Source organism: Thamnophis elegans, chromosome 2 (genome assembly GCF_009769535.1).
Source record: "Thamnophis elegans isolate rThaEle1 chromosome 2, rThaEle1.pri, whole genome shotgun sequence".
Taxonomy (NCBI): Eukaryota; Metazoa; Chordata; class Lepidosauria; order Squamata; family Colubridae; genus Thamnophis; species Thamnophis elegans.
In genome coordinates, this window is record NC_045542.1 from 12,457,987 (window position 1) to 12,474,437 (window position 16,451).

At 40.9% G+C, this 16,451-nt stretch overlaps 1 protein-coding gene across 4 annotated transcripts in view; it reads right to left on the minus strand.

The window, feature by feature from the left end:
- Positions 1–16,451, minus strand: part of CDK16 (cyclin dependent kinase 16) — an 82,171-nt gene that overhangs the window by 13,224 nt on the left and 52,496 nt on the right. For all 4 annotated transcript variants that reach the window (XM_032209577.1, XM_032209578.1, XM_032209576.1 and 1 more), the window contains 6 exons: positions 14,232–14,346; positions 9,632–9,726; positions 8,612–8,674; positions 2,214–2,337; positions 1,804–1,924; positions 104–201 (listed from right to left, as the gene is read on the minus strand). In XM_032209577.1, coding sequence (XP_032065468.1) covers positions 104–201; positions 1,804–1,924; positions 2,214–2,337; positions 8,612–8,674; positions 9,632–9,726; positions 14,232–14,346 — 616 coding nt within the window. The remainder of the gene's footprint in view (positions 1–103; positions 202–1,803; positions 1,925–2,213; positions 2,338–8,611; positions 8,675–9,631; positions 9,727–14,231; positions 14,347–16,451) is intronic.

The following is a 16,451-nucleotide window of genomic DNA, read 5'->3' on the forward strand; positions in this document are numbered from 1 at the left end:
GTCCATTATGAAATTATAGATCAACCTGTCTGATGGTCTTCCTTTCCTCTGCCTCCCATTTCTTCATTGATTTCCAAGCAATGCAACCTTGGCAGATATTTACCCAATATCCGAAAAATGAAATGCAGCTGCTCCTCAACTGTAGAGCCTGGGAAGAGTGGCCGCCCTGTGGACATCTCATAGAAAATGCAGCCCACACCCCTGTGGAGGAAGGCAGGCAGATTTCAATATCAGCACCAAGAAAATAGGAAGGACTGTAACTTTGTGCTATCAATTACATCTTATCTCTCTTGTGATGACTGAACAAAATCACTTGTAGACCAACAAAACACTTCTATCCCCGGATTTTGCTGGTCAGCCAATGATTTTGACATTTGAAACCATATTTTCAAAAATCTGCCTTAAAATATATAATAGTCCGCATCAAAATGTGTGTGTCTGTGTGTGTTTAAATCTGTTTGTACATTCTGCTAAAAAAAGGAGCAATTAATGTTTCCAATGACCCATATGTGGCGGCTCACAAGGTTAGAATACTGGGCTGACAAATCAGCAGTCTCATGTTCGAAACCCATTGCTGCAATGGGGAGGGGTGAGGTCCTATCACACACTCCAGCTCCTGCCGAACCAGCAGTTTGAAAGTGGGAAGCTGTGAGTAGATTAATGGGTACCATTTCGGGGGGCAACTTCACAGGGACATGAAAGGAACCCCCAACTGGGCATCCCCTGGGCAACGGTGATGTCACTGGCAAATCCTTTAGCCATGGGGAAAAAAATATGTGGAATTTTGAAAATATCCAAAAATATACTTAGGATTTTAAACAGAGCACCTATATAACATTATCACCTCTATATTACGGTAAATGTCAATTCAGGTGAATAAGTTGACTTGTCTGGCAGGACGAGCCACTGCTTTATAAAACTGATGTTACGCTTCCTGAAAACTTCCCGCTGCAGTTTAAAAACCACTAGAGGTAGCCCTCATCTAACGATGGTAATTGAGATAGGAATTCCTGTCACTAAGCAGTGTGGTCACAAAGAGCGACATCGTGTGAATGCACTGCTTAGTGACAGGAATTCTGGCACTTCTGCTTGCCATCAATTAAGCAAACCAGTGCAAGTTGTTAGGTGAGGATAACACATTGGCTGTGATTGGCAACCACCTACTGGCTTCTCTACTGGCAAAAAAAAAAGGTCACAAATTTATGTGGCCGTGGGACACTGCAACGTCCTGTGAGCTGAGCAACCAAGCTACTCAGATCGCAAAGAAACAGTGACCAACATAAAGGCCAGTCATAACTGCCATTTGTTCATCATAATTTTGCACAGACACTTAACGAATGGTTGTTAAGCAAGGGCCACTTGTACTCTATTGCAGAAAGAATTGACTGGAATTGGGGAGACCCAAATTGAAGTTAACTGATTTAGGGAATCAGCAGATGTACATTTAGCACTTGACTCTAGCTTCAATCCTTTTTCTCTTCTACAACAATTTCCTTCCTGAACTCTAAGTGGCCTGGAGTGTGTGTTTATTAATGAACGAGGCACAGAGCCTCACTTCTGCATACAAGCCAGGAAGGACACAATCTGAGCCTATTCAAAGATGATGGGGAAAATGCAAAACGTATTTTCTGAAAACTTATAATTAACTAAATTGTTTTGTGCAATTTTTAAAACTTAGGAAGTACTTTTTTGAACTTGGGTATCGTTGGATTGAGTGCCCCACGGTGTGGCAAATGAGTAAGTTGCCCTAGGGAAATATTTTTAAAAAAAACCATCCAGGGAATCAGATATTAGAATCCGTACCACATGTCAATCTGGGTGGAATATTCTGTCGAGCCCAGCAGAATATCAGGCGGTCGGTACCAAAGTGTTACCACCTCGTTGGAGTAGGTCTTGGTGGGGATAGATTTTGCCCGGGCTAATCCTGTAAAACACAGACATGTATTTACAAAACCTTCCACGGAGCAGAAAATAAGATTTGAGGGGTTCCTCACCCTCCTGCTCCTGTTTTAAAACTATGTTACAGCTGATAAGAATTGTAACAGTGAAATTTGGTAATATATTGGCAGACATTGGAAGTGTGATGGGAATGAAAAATCTGGTTCAATCCTCATATCGCTCCTGCCCTCGAGGCCATCAGTTACCAAGAATAAGAGCATGCCAGCCCAAAGGTTGCTGGGGTGTAGATCCAAAAAGGATTTGACAATACTCACCAAAATCTGCTAGTTTGAGCTCCCCTCTCTCGTTAATAAGCAAATTCTGGGGCTTCAAGTCTCGATGCAGCACCTTCTGACGGTGACAGTAGGCTAGGCCACGTAGCAGCTGGAACAGAAACAACTAGAAGAGGGAACAAAGCCATCTAAGTGAATTTTTCTAGGCAAACACAATTTCCTACCATTCACAGAATAGTTCATGCTGCACATCTTTTACACAGACATTTATTATGTACAATAATTGATCTGTATGTTGCTTTCTTTTCCTGATATACTTCCAAACCACACAGCAGTGCCACTGTTGCATCTATAACCAACATAGCATGAAAGGAAAATGCAGGTAGTCCCCAGTTCTGTTCCCAAGATCTGCCCTTTAGTTGAATTTGCATGTAAATCAGAATCAGTATTGTTGTATAATACTGTGTAACTAGTATTGTGTAATGAACTTGAAACATTGTGTATTTGACTTGGATTTTGCTACAATAGACTCTGTACTTAACTATGGGTCATCCTTAAACTGAGGCATTCTTAACGGGGATTTGCTATATATAGTTGAAGAATTTTTTAAAAAATTCTCTTTACTGGGCATCACTGCTTGTGATCATTTGGGGAATATGTATCTCCAAAAGCACATTGAGTACATTTAATGTAGGAATGTCCAACAGCAGTTCCATTTGAGTCCAAAATTTGCACCATGGACAGGAAGGCTATGCAGAGAGTGGTGAGGACAGCAGAAAAGATTATTGGAAGTTCATTCTTTTCTTTCCTGGACATGGCATATAATACTTTAACAGGATCCGCAGTATTGTCTGAGATTCTACGCATCCTCTCCATGACTGGTTTTCTTTGTTACCTTCTGGGAGGAGGCTTCGCAGTATCCAAAGCAGAACGACATTCAACCTTGTTAAATCTCAAGACTCTTTTTTCTGATATGTATTCTAAATGGTGGTAGTGTGTGTGTGTATGTGTGAAGTATATGTGTACACACACAGGCACATTTCTTTTGAGAGTGGGCATCAGAATTTCATTTTTTAATGTATGCTAGTGTGTTCACAGAAAAAGTGACAATAAAGATTAGCTTATCTTATTTTATATCTTACCATACATTCAATTCTTCTCACATATCACATAGGATCCATGATATTTTTTTTGGGGGGGGGGATTGTAATTGCCTGGACATACACCTACAAATATTTTAGGCCCTGAACATGTGGGACTTAGAAGCTCTGCTCCTTTAATACCATTAAAGAGAGACAGGAAAAAAAATCAAGATGGGATCATGGAAACAGCTTGGGAATCCTGGTATAGTACATCTTTTACTTTTCAATAAAACATTAATAATATATATGGCGCATTTGACAATGTGATGGTTGTTTTTTCTACAATGGAGGGAGGTTATCCGTAATTGCTTCTTCCATTCACTCCATCAGACAGGAACAAATATTCTTTGAAGCCCCTATATACAGAGAGAGCAATCTCCAAGTCTACCGATGGAAATATCAAACAACATGAGAATCCCAAGATTAGTAAAAAGACAGAATAAAAGGCCCTGATGTTCACAAGGAACTGGACATGGAAGAGTAGAATACCTTCTGTCCACTGCAGAAAAAAAAACTTTAATGACAGTCCAATGTTATTTTTTCAAAGGGAAGAAGGATATCCACAGCTGGAATCTACCAAAACTTTTCCAAAAGTGGCAGGGGCAAACTATTTTGGCTGTCTGACTGTCATATATGTGGAATATGCACATCTAAACTGTTAGTTGCTGCACAGTGGAAGAGTTGAATGATCATGCCAGCTGCCTTACTAATGTTTAACAGAACAATCTGAGAGACAAAAGTACAGAAATGGTTGCAATCTTAGTAGAACAAGTTGTGGTCCTGACCAACACAGCAACAGAGCAACACTTAAAGAACTATGCAGACCAAAATTCACTTGCAGAGACTTGCAAACAATTACTCTGTGCCACAATGGCTGTTGAAATAAAACAAACCCAAAAATATAAACCTTGACGGTTTGCCACATCTAGCTCATGCTAATCATTTTTAACCTAGACAAAATAAAAGTTGGGAGGCACAACCCTTAATATATGTTGAAAGCATTTATGCATAAATGAAGATCTTAGGCATAGCTAAGGTCCTTAGGCATAAAGGATAACCTTAAGTAGGCATAAATGATTAAATAGTTCACAGCACACACAAAAACATATGTGGCACTGCAAGTTCAGAAATATGACAGGTTGAAAAAACAGCAATTAATTATTCTGAACAGCGATAGAAAAAAATGGGAAGTATAAAGCAGGCTTGGAAGTCATTCAAAACTTAACACGTCTTCCACGACGGCTGCCTGTGTGGAGAATCAGAAGAAATAATTCAGTTTTCAGTTGGTGATATGAAGAGAGGTTTTCCCAAGTTTCATAGTGATTCTTACCTGAGATCAATTGGACAATCAAAGCAATTAGCCATCAGTGGAAAAGACTTTGGATGTACTCCACCAAAATAGAAATCAGATGCAACTATCTGTAGTGTAAGGTGTTCCTTGCACTTACTACTTCATTCAGGTCGGATATGCACGTAGGTTGTGGTGTTTTCCACCAGGGGTATGGGGTAATGGTACAGAACAGGGCTGTCAAACTCCAGGCCCACGGGCCAGATGCATCATATGCTGGCCACACCCATGACCGGTTTAGCAAGGGGGGGGAGTCCCAATACATCACGTGACACCACCATGGCGATGTATGTTTGACACCCTTGGTATAGAAGATGACTGAAGCTAAGCAGAGCCAGATGAATGGCCTCAAACTCCAGGAAGTTGATAAGGAAGAAGCAATAGCCCTCAGCTTAGCAGCACATATAAAACCACTGATAGCTGATCTAGCTACGTAGTTACTACTGTTGGAGGAGTGCATGACCACAAAGTTTTTCCCTGTTGAAATCATGGAGATGTCCGTTTAAGAAAAGACAGCCAGGCAGTGACTCCATGACCTCACAACTATTTCCTTCAAAAATGGCAGAAGTTCCAACAAAAATGATCCCTGACCTATGCCTGCAACCATGACTTTCTTGAGATGAGCTAGAGTTAGCACATGTAAGAGCAATCTGACAAGGTTCTTTATCTCCCCTGTTCTTTGAAATACAGGCTGTGGTTAAATTTTTAATACTGTACCCAAGTGCAGAATGAGTAGGAAAAAGCTGTGTCTTCCTAGGCTGTCTCCTATCCCCAGACTGATCCGTCACAAAGTCATTGTCTCACTCAGCAGATGCTAAAACAGACCTCATGAAAAAATCATCTAGGTAAAGATAAACATGAATTCCCCAATCCCACAGAAACATCGCCAATGTAAAGAGTGAATGTTTTAGGAACCAACGTCAAGCTGAAGGAGAAAGTATCTTGAAAACAGTTCTCCAAACAGTTTAACCAGAGGATCTGGTGGTCAGAGGGGTAGATCCGAGAGCCGAGGTGGCGCAGTGGTTAAATGCAGCACTTCAGCTGACTGCAGTTCTGCAGTTCGGCTGTTCAAATCTCACCGGCTCAGGGTTGACTCAGCCTTCCATCCTTCCGAGGTGGGTAAAATGAGAACCCGGATTGTTGTTGGAGGCAATATGCTGACTCTGTAAACCGCTTAGAGAGGGCTGAAAGCCCTATGAAGCGGTATATAAGTCTGAAGCGGTATATAAGTCTTATTGCTATTGCTATAGATCAAAATATACAGAGTGGCCTCCTGAAGATCCAGGGAAGCCAGGATGTTTCAGCCTATGAGACATTCCATGATGGAATGACTCCATACAAGGCCTGCAGTATTCTATGTGCTGATTCCCCCACTTCAAGTCTAGTATTGTTTCTCCTCCTCATCTTTTCTTCCAGGGAACCACAACTCATATATAAAATACCACTTGAGGCTCTTTCAGCAGGTGAAAATGGTTCAGTGGCCTTGATGGCTAGAAAAAGATCTATCACCACCCCTAGAATTTTGGCAGTCCTTCTGATTTCAAACCCCGAGGAAAGAAATGAAGAATAATTTGGAACACGATGAAATATCTCCGCTGCATGTGCAGAGCATTTGAGAGACTGATGTTGTGAGCCAACGAAGCCTGCCATCATTGCTATTTGTGAGTCCCTTTTACAAAGATGTGAACACTAGATCCTCTAAAATGAAGATGGGGAGGTTATTGTTTCAGCTGTATGAGAGCTTAGATTCCAAAATGAACCAAGAAGGACCAAAAAATTGTGTCCCTGGGTTTTTTATTAATTTCTCACCTAGGTGAAACTAGGGAGTCTTCATTTTTCCCCTTAGTTTCCATCAGAACTTTATCTAAGAAATCCTCCAACGTCTTATAATTTTTAAAGCTGCTGGGGATAAGAACAAGGTTGGTTTTAGAACCTACATTCAACTTGCAAATGACATTAGTTGAGAATTATGGTACATCAAGGTTGAAATCTGCCATGAAGTTAGCTTTATTGCCCAAATAATACCAATTCCAAATAAGGTAGAAGAAATTGCTTATGCTAAAAAATAGAGGCCATAGCAATTGAGGCACTGGCTACCTTTGTGTCATGACACATTTAAGAAAAACATGTGTTATCCTATTGGGATGAGGGAGGTTTTCTCCAGCAACATGCTTGAAACCAATGGATTATTGGAGCATCCACGAAAGAATCTTTAAGGGTTCAAAACAGAGAAAGATAATGATGTCTGGCCACTGTTGGTAATTTCTTTTAAGTGAAACATATTTGGTTTTCATGGCCAGGTTGACCAGTTACTGAGAGGCCCTTAAAATTAGCCTCTTACTGACTTCCTTGGTCAAAAGTGAAAAATCCACGCAAGAAAAAAAGGCTCTGAATAAACTGTTATTTTGTTGTTCTCTTCAGCCAGATGTTCTCCAGCTTCCCCATTAGAGGAAAAGGTTTACATAAGGCAGTAAGACTATTTCCTCTCTGTCAAGTACCAAGAAAACAGGAGATTCAGGCAGTTCAAATGAGTATAAAGATTTACTGCAAACTTAAGCTCTCTACAACAATCTGAACAACTAATGGTCAAGGGAAATTACCAGGAGTTAAGAAAGGAATTCAAGGTGGATTGGACTTAGATCTCTTGTGGGCATGCAGGGACTCATGACTGATGACACATTTGATCACTCCCTCAGACTCAGACCTGGTCATCTCCTACACTCTCAGTCTTCAGTGTGAGACCCAGTTTGCAGTTTTGCCCAGATTCCTTTAAGATTAAGCAAAGAGGGAGACGTTGTTATGAAACAACTTTTTAAGACAACAGCTCCTACAGACCAGCTTACCCATAAAAAGTGGAGGCAGCTGAGCAAGATGAAGTTTCCTGATTTCTCTTCCAACCATCAAGGATGTGACTATGAGGCAAACTTTGAGGGGAGCATGACTCGCATTTTAGAACCCAGGGAGCAAACAAAATGATAGGAGCAAATAATTCTATGATTACATGCCTAATCCAACTTCACATTCCAGATGGAGGGAGCACTCTCCCAATCATCAACACTAGGGAATCAGTGATCATTCACTATAATCCTTAGGAGGTGTGAGGGTGTATTTCATGCTCTAAAAAACGCTGTGCACCAATATCTATTGACCCCGGTGTTCCTATGAATGTAGGTTGCAACCAGGGTGAATACCGGTAGTAAGCCCTCCTGCAAAAGTAGCAAGGCAGAGCCCTGAGATAAGTGATCCTAACTCCAGGGTAGCATACCTGAATAATCCCCCAAGAGCTCCCTGAGAAATGGAGCTAGAAAACCAGCCCGGAGGTTGCTCTCTCTCTCTTCCTATAGGGAGAACAAGAAATTTGTAGCCCTGCCTGTGGAAAGGAGTGGAAGGGAAGAAGTCAACTAAGGATACTCTCCTCCACTACAAGAAACACATCAGATCCCCCAATGGAATCTGTAACTACAGGTAATCCTTGACTTACAACAGTTCACTTAGTGTCTGTTTAAATTTACAACAGCACTGAAAAAAGTTACCTATGACCATTTTCCCCACTTATGACCATTGCAGCATTCCTCATGATCACATCATCTACATTTGGATGTTTGACATCTGATTCACTTTTATGACAGTTGCAGTGTCCCGGGATCATGTGATCACCTTCTACAACCTTTTGACAAGCGAAGTCAATGGAGAAACCAGAATCACTTAACAAGCGTGTTACTAATTTAACAACTGCAATGATTCACTTAACAAATGTGGCAAGAAAAGTCATAAAATGGGGCAAGACTCACTTAACAAATTTCTCACTTAACAACATAAATCAGTTGGGGTTGTAAGTTGAGGACTACCTGTAATCTTTGCTGGCACTGTAAGCAATTCTCCTATCCCTGAAGAAGCTGAAAGCAATAGCTGAAAATAAAGGATCAGTCGTACTAAGAATTAGCCCTTACCTTCACATTGTGCATATTTATTACGTTCCCACAATCATCTAGATACTGTTTGAGGTCTTTATCCTGTGAAAGAAAAGGACAGGATCTTATCTCTGGTACATTTATTGTTTCAACTAGATAATACTGTTCAACAATTAAATCGGAAGGTCTTAATATTGGGTAAGCAAACATAGACTGGCACACACAGCTTTACACCTGGAAGATTCACTGCGTGTTGTTCCCATTACTCCCATGATATAATGGGCCAATATAGCAATCTGAGAACCAGTGATATCCCAAGCATCCATCTCAGCCTCAACAGTGCTCCAGCTTGAGTGACTTGAACTGAAGTAAGAGGGAGGGTTGCATCAGATACTCCATGCCAGCTGGTTCCCAGGCTGACTCATCTAAATTAAGGCATATGCAATGAATAGAATGAGCTTGGGCACTAAGGTGATCCCCCCCTATAGATACAGGCAACTGAATAAGGAAAATGAAACATGGGAGCTGATGGAAACCAGTCCCTGATCCAATTCTTTATTCATAGCTCCACCAAGGGATTACAAGCCACTTATCTTTCAGCCCCAGAAACTTCCCACTTGAAGCAAGAAAGCAACTGTAGAGATCTACGATATATACTTGTTTTATTTAGAGGTCAAATATATGAAACGCTTTACCTTCTTAGAAGGAGGAGTTGCAGTGTCATTTATTAAGCTTTTGGAACTTAACCTTTGAGAACTACGGTAGGTTCCACCCAAGCTACAGAACTTGCTACTGAACTGGCTGTTCCAAAAACAGAGAATTCTCTCAAAAGTATTTGAATTCTCCCAGAAAACTACAATTCCCAGAAATCTTCAGAAGGATGTCTCTACTGCCTGGAGTTTAAAGACCATCATTTTCGAACCAAAGTGGTAGCTTGCATATAAGGAAAGAGGGTGGCGGCTGTTAATTTTCTAGATCTTAGTGAGAACTGGATTTTCAGACATAAAAGAAAGTTGCGCTCCAATTTATTGCATTCCTTCCCCTCCTCCATATACTCACTAAATACTCGAAGACAAGAGTCAGGGATTTCTCTGTGTGGATGATATCATGCAGGGTCACTATATTGGCATGTTTCAAATCTTTTAGAAGCGAAACTGTAAGAGAAAGAGGGATGGGAGACATGAGATCTGCATCACAAATACTTCTAATGCAATCATTTCCAAATACGTGGCTTGGAAAGAATTATTTGAACATAAAAGAAAAGAATTCAAGGTTCCTGGAAGCCCAAAACATACTTAAGGAGCTATCTGTTGCACTGTTCTAAAGTTTTCTAGCCTTGAATTCAATTATGGGAGAGAAAGCTAGGGACCAACCTTTCTCTGTGTAGATGAGTGGAACTGCAATCCAGGTCTGAAAGGGATATGGCTGCAGGAGTGTTTAGCTATGTACATTGGCCATTTTGCTTCTCTAATATCAATAATGTTCTTTCTTTCCTCCTTATGCAGATACAAAGGGAGGGAGATCTGGCTTCATACGTTGTTTTATAGGGCCAATGAAACTGGAGGACTTTGGAGAAGGATGGTCAAGATGAAAGGGTTGCATCCATCTGCTGAGATCCAGCAGAGATTTGCTAAACAGTGTATCCATCGGCTTGCTTCTTTGCTCTTTCATTTCTCCATGTGGCTGCATGCCTAAGCACTTTTACTTTTTAATAGTTTGAGAATCAGTTGCCCTGTTTTAACATTGATGTCAACATCTGTCTTAATTACATTAAAAAATTTAGGGTCCTGCTGACAGCCTAGCAATACATCTCTTGCATGTTGGCAGAAAGATTGCAGCTAATTCTGATTTCAATTTATGACCACAATTGAACCCAAAATTTATGTTGCTAAGCAAGCCATTTGTTAAGTGAGTTTTGCCCCATTGTACGAGCTTTCTTGCCACAGTTGTTAAGTGAAACACTGAAGTTGTTCAGTTAGGGGATTAAGTAAATGATGGTTAAGTAAATCTGGCTTCCCACGGACTCTGCTTGTCAAAAGGTCACAAAAGGCGATCACGCGACTCTGGAACACTGTCATAAATCTGAGTCACTTGCCAAGCGTCTGAATTTCGATCGTATGACCATGCTGCAAAAGTTATTAAGTGAGAAAAATGGTCATAAATCACTTTTTTCAGTGCCATTGTAACTTTTGTAAGTTGAAGACTACCTGTATATGAACGTTACATGAAAAGTAACGTTCTGCTTCTATAGCTTTCGTTAAAATATCTCTATTCATTCATTTTATGAATGAAGCAGGAAAATGTTCCCTGAAATAAATTCTTTTGTTACTTCAGTTTACATAATCATGACCATTTGCTACACACTTCTGCCAATGATGGCTTCTTAAAACTGTCACAAAAGAACCCCACATTTTGTCCTGACAGTCCTTTCTACCTTTTCAGTCAGATGCACATGAAGGTATTCCTTCAATTTAATTTGGGGGAAAGGTGAAAGTTGTATGGCACCAACTCTTACTGTATGGTGAATGGGGCCAAAAACATGAGAGCAACTGCCTCTTGGGTGGCTCTTGAGTTATAAGGCCTAGTGCTGCCGTGTTGCTGCAAAATGTTCTTCTTGTACTTTTGATGATTGTTCCAAAGTTTTAAGTGTTGCAATACAGCACTCTGAATTGATAACTCTGACAGATTCAAGAAAATGAATCAAAATACCACTATCTCCATCTCAAAAAAACTGGAAAACTGAATTTTCCTGCCAAACCTGGGTTGAATCCCCCCCCCCCCCCAAGATGAAATTATGTGATGATATTTCTTGGCTTCATTTCTGGGTCATAATGATGAGCCCATGTTTCATCAGCTATTGTGATGCTGTGAAGAAATTCCTCATGTTCATTCTCATTGTGCGGCAATGTTATGGAATGTGCATCTGGAGAAAAAGCTGGGGTGGGGTGGGGGGAAATCTCAGCCAGAATGGCACAACTCTCCACAGCCAACTCAACATGGTCAATGGTCAACTCTCTACAGCTAACTCACCATAGCCAACTTGCCGTGGGACAATTGAACAATTATTTAAAATAAGATGAAAAGATATTTTAATTTTTGTCATTCACATTCATTCTGTCCCTCCTTTGGCATCCTTTCTTTAACAATTCTATTCCACCATTTCTTAGTTATTAGTATAACTCTTGTCCCGCACCGAGTTGGCCATGGCGAGTTGTCCCACCTCAAGTTGGCTGTAGTGTGAGTTGGCCATGGCAAATTGTCATAGACCCAATCTCAAAAGCACCACAGTTTCTCAGGGAGGAGGCAGTACATTCCAGAAGAACTCAAGTTAAGAGGCTACACAATCCTGAGCTGGATGAAGGTGGGAGGAAGAGGTTCAGGGTAAGGTTAAGTAGGTTCGTAGGTTATAGCTTTAGACTGGCAAGATTCTGTCCATTAGGTGTAAGCAAGATTTTGCTGTGTTGTCTTTGGGCAACTGCTGACAAGACAGTTGCTAGCAAATTTCAACTCCTGAAGTTTTCATCTCTGCCATCATCATGAAAGGAATCCATGTTGCACATATCTTCTGTTACAGGTAGTTCTCAACTTGCAACCATTTGTTTAGTAACTATTCAAAGCTATAACAGCACTGAAAAAAGTGACTTATGACTGGTTTTCACGCTTACGACAGTTTCAACACCTCCACAGTCATGAGACCAAAAATCAGGCACTTGGAAACTGGCATGTATTTATGACAATTGCACTTTCCCAGGTTACCATTTGTAACCTTCTAAGCCAGCTTCCAGCAAGTACAATCAATAAGGGAAGCCAGATTCGCTTAACAACTGTGCCAAAAAAGGTTGTAAAAGGAGATGCAACTCACTGAACAACTGCCTTGCTTAGCAGCAGAAAGTTTAGCCTCAATTATGGTTATAGGTCAAGGGCTTATACCTGTACTGAAGAACATCAATAAGGTGAACCACTTGAAATGCCAAGACTGATTGAAATTTCCCTTTGAGTAATCTGCCAATTGTCCCTAATCAAAGTTCATCAACTATTTTGATGTGAAACTTGGTCTGCTTTGTTCTTGATCATAGAAATCAGCATTTCCCAATTCACTATCTTTATATTTTTTGGCCCAGCAGCACAATATTCATGTCAATGCATTCATCACCGTAAACAACTTACACTCAGCAATGGCAGTCAAAAGTACAGTTCAGCACATTGTTTAAAGCAAATACTGACTTGTAGGCTTCTATTTCGCAAACAGCAACCCCAACCTTTCTTCACAGCAACTTTCCCCCAATGAAATGAAAGAACAGGCACACCAGAGTTCCTAATACAGGGAGTCCTCACGTTATGACCACAATTGAGCCTAAAATTTATGTTGCTAAGTGAGAAAGTTGTTAAGTGACTTTTGCTCCATTTTACAACTTTTCTTGACACCTTTGTTAAGTGAATCACTGCAGTTCTTAAATTAGTAACCCAGTTGTTAAGTGAATCTGGTTTCCCCACTGACTTTTCTTATCAGAAGGTTGCAAAAGGTGATCTCATGACCCCGGGACACTGCAACTGTCATAACTGTGAGTCAGTTGTCGGGCATCCAAATGTAAATCACATGATCGTGGGGATGCTGCAATGGTCATAAGTGTGAAAATGAGTGTTGGTCCTGCCTGAACACGGTTTCTCCTCAAACAGGGAGAGAGAATTGGTCATAAGTCACTTTTTTTCAGTGCCGTTGTAATTTTGAAAGGTCACTAAGTGAACTGTTGTAAGTTGAGGACTATAAATCCACTTTTGTGATCTTCTGACAAGTAAAGTCAATGGGGAAGCCAAATTCACTTAACTGGGTTACTAACATGACAACTTCAGTGATTCGCTTCACAACTATGGCAAGAAAGGTTGTAAAATGGGACAAAACTCAATTAATGTCTCAACAACAGAAATGTCGGGCTCAATTGTGGTCGTAAGTCGAGGACTACCTGTATTGGCGTCTGCTCGCAAGTCACAATGCTCATTATTTTTCATTCAGCCCCAAAGATGGAAAAATGAAAATCTCACTTGTAGATCTGTCTCTCTAGACCAGTGTTTCTCAACCTTGGCGACTTTAAGTCCTGTGGACTTCAACTCCCAGAATTCCCCAGCCAGCAAGAGCTGGCTGGGGGATTCTGGGAGTTGAAGTCCACAGGACTTAAAGTCGCCAAGGGATGAAAACACTGCTCTAGACATCTAACTCATCCAGACTTTGACTGAATTCTCACTATGATTTTTTGCATTTCAAGGTCTATGCCCATCTACGGCAGCCTTCCCTGCTTTGACACGCTCTAAATTGCTCAGGATTCCATGCCAGCAGGACCGTATCTGAAGAATATGGGATTAGGAAAGGCTGAACTAAACGTTTGGTAAATGACTCCTCTAGGTACAGTTACGGCTGTTTGGCTCAGATGAATGCTATGCTTTTCTTCGCTTTTAAGGTCTACAGATTCTTCTAACCTCCCATTACTTTATAGCTACATGGGAGTTCTCAAGGCAGCTTACAAGCGGTGCAATTCTATAGCAAGCCAACCAGTTTTCAGGATTCTTTTCTTTCAAATAATACCTTCCCAGTGTTTCTGTTAAAAGACAAGAACATGCAAGGGTTTCTTTCAAAGCCCTAGAAGAAGTGGCTATAGGTTTATACCTTCCCGAATGGCTGTGCAAGGGGCGCCCTCTTCATGCTCAAGACGGATCTCCTTCAAGGCTACCAAGTTGTCAGTGAGTTTACTCTTTCCCTTGTAGACCGTGGCATAGGTTCCCTGATGGGAAAGAGGCAGAATTTAAGTTAACAGCCCAACACGGTACTTGTAAACTGGCCAGTCTCTTTAAGACAATGAGATGGCAGATATACAAATTTGATTAAATAATTTTTGATAAATCGTCTGTAAGCACCAGCCCATCCCTCAGTTCTTGCATTTCACCCCAAACTTAAGATAAAAAACTACAGTTTCAACATAAAAATTATTTCAATGTTTTATCTTCTTTCATTGTCTCTCATCCCCTTTTCTCATCCTCATCCCACCCTGATGTTCCTTCTCCTTATAATTCCCATCTTGCCAAGCCTAAACTTCCCTAAAACAGAAAAATTATCTCTGAAGTCGTACCGATCAAACAAATTTGTCATTTCAATGAGAACAATTCCTACTTTATGGATTGTTCACTCAATTTCTTTGCTACCATTTTACTAGTGGCAGTGATATTTATACTCTTCCAGCAGAAGAAAATATGTGTAACTCATGGTTGGACTGTGGAGTCCTTGCTGCTCTCTGAGCTTAGTTGTTTCATTACCCGACTAGGTAACTTCATCAGTGCCAGTGAGTGTGGAATTTCCTCTTTCCTTGGCAAGAAAACCACATGTCCACCAACACTAGCAGAGCAAGTTACTACAGTATGTTGTGACTCAGCAGCAGTCTTCCGTGAGTTTTTTCGGAATGCAAGATTAACGATGCAGCTGGGGCTCGTTAGTGGGGTTTTGGGGATAAAAGGACGGATGGTGCCACGCCCTGGTTGCAGGAGTCAATGTTCCTTGGTTCGTTCAACATTGATTGATCATCAGTCGAGGTTTATGTAAGATACACTTGGAAAAGTGCTTTGTTTTCTGTAACCCTGATTCAAGAAGATACACTTGGAAAAGTGCTTTGATTTCTGTAACCCTGATTCGTAGAGGCTTTGGAAGAAGTGCTTTGCTTTCGCTTTGTTCAACTTGTGTTGCCGTAAGAGAGATTTGTTTTGTATTCTGTTATCTGGTCAGAGACTGTATTTATGTTATTTTTGGGCTCGAAGCCAGTCTGAGCCGAGAACTGATAAAGAAAGTTCCTTTTAAGTTTGTTTGCCTGTCGTCTGTTTAACGAGCGGAGAAGGGGGGACAGAACAAGTATGTATAAACAGAGAGCAAATTCCACACTCATGATGTTATCCACTCAGGTAATCAAATATCTGCAAGCCAACAGCCAAGCCCAGAGAGTACCAAGGACATATTTATACTCTTCACAGCCACAGTGATAATTATATCCAATTTGCAGCAAATATGTGAGTCCGGCACTTGGGTTTGCAAGCCCCTCTCAGGCTTGTTTGGGCAGCAATAAATTAGCCATAGCACTGTGCCTATACTGGTAGAAAGATACCTGTAACCAGTCTAGTTTTATCAGGACAGGAGAGTCTCTGAACAGGAATAGATGGGGATATTTTGTTCTTGACTTTATAACTTCAAAACAGATAATGCTTTTCTTATTTATTCTACCCTGAAGTAGGTCATTAATAAGTCATTCAACAAATCCTCAAATGGGATAAAACTGGAGCTCTGGATATTAGCTGGGAAATATAAAATTCCAAGTGCATGTGCTTCTTTCTTGTGGGAAGGGAAAGGAAGGGAAGGAAACTGATTCTCTGTTTAAAGGACTTCCAAATTCATTTGACTATATTTGACTCTCGCGGGCAAATCAAATCCTAAAGGTGGCTACCAAGATGGTAGGGACTAAAAAAAGTATTAGAATAAAATATCAAATAAAATATATAGGCCAAACAATTTGCTCATGTACTGTACAATGGTGAAAATGGAGCCGAGGTGGCGCAGTGGTTAGAGTGCAGTACTGCAGGCCACTTCAGCTGACTGCTATCTGCAGTTCGGCGGTTCAAATCTCACCGGCTCGAGGTTGACTCAGCCTTCCATCCTTCCGAGGTGGGTGAAATGAGGACTCAGACTGTGGGGGCGATATGCTGACTCTGTAAACCACTTAGAGAGGGCTGAAAGCCCTATGAAGCGGTATATAAGTCTAACTGCTATTGCTATTGCTAAAATAATAGTGTAGTTAGAAGCCATGTCCAAAATCAGAAGACGGAAGAAGATTGAAGCCTGGGAGGTGGG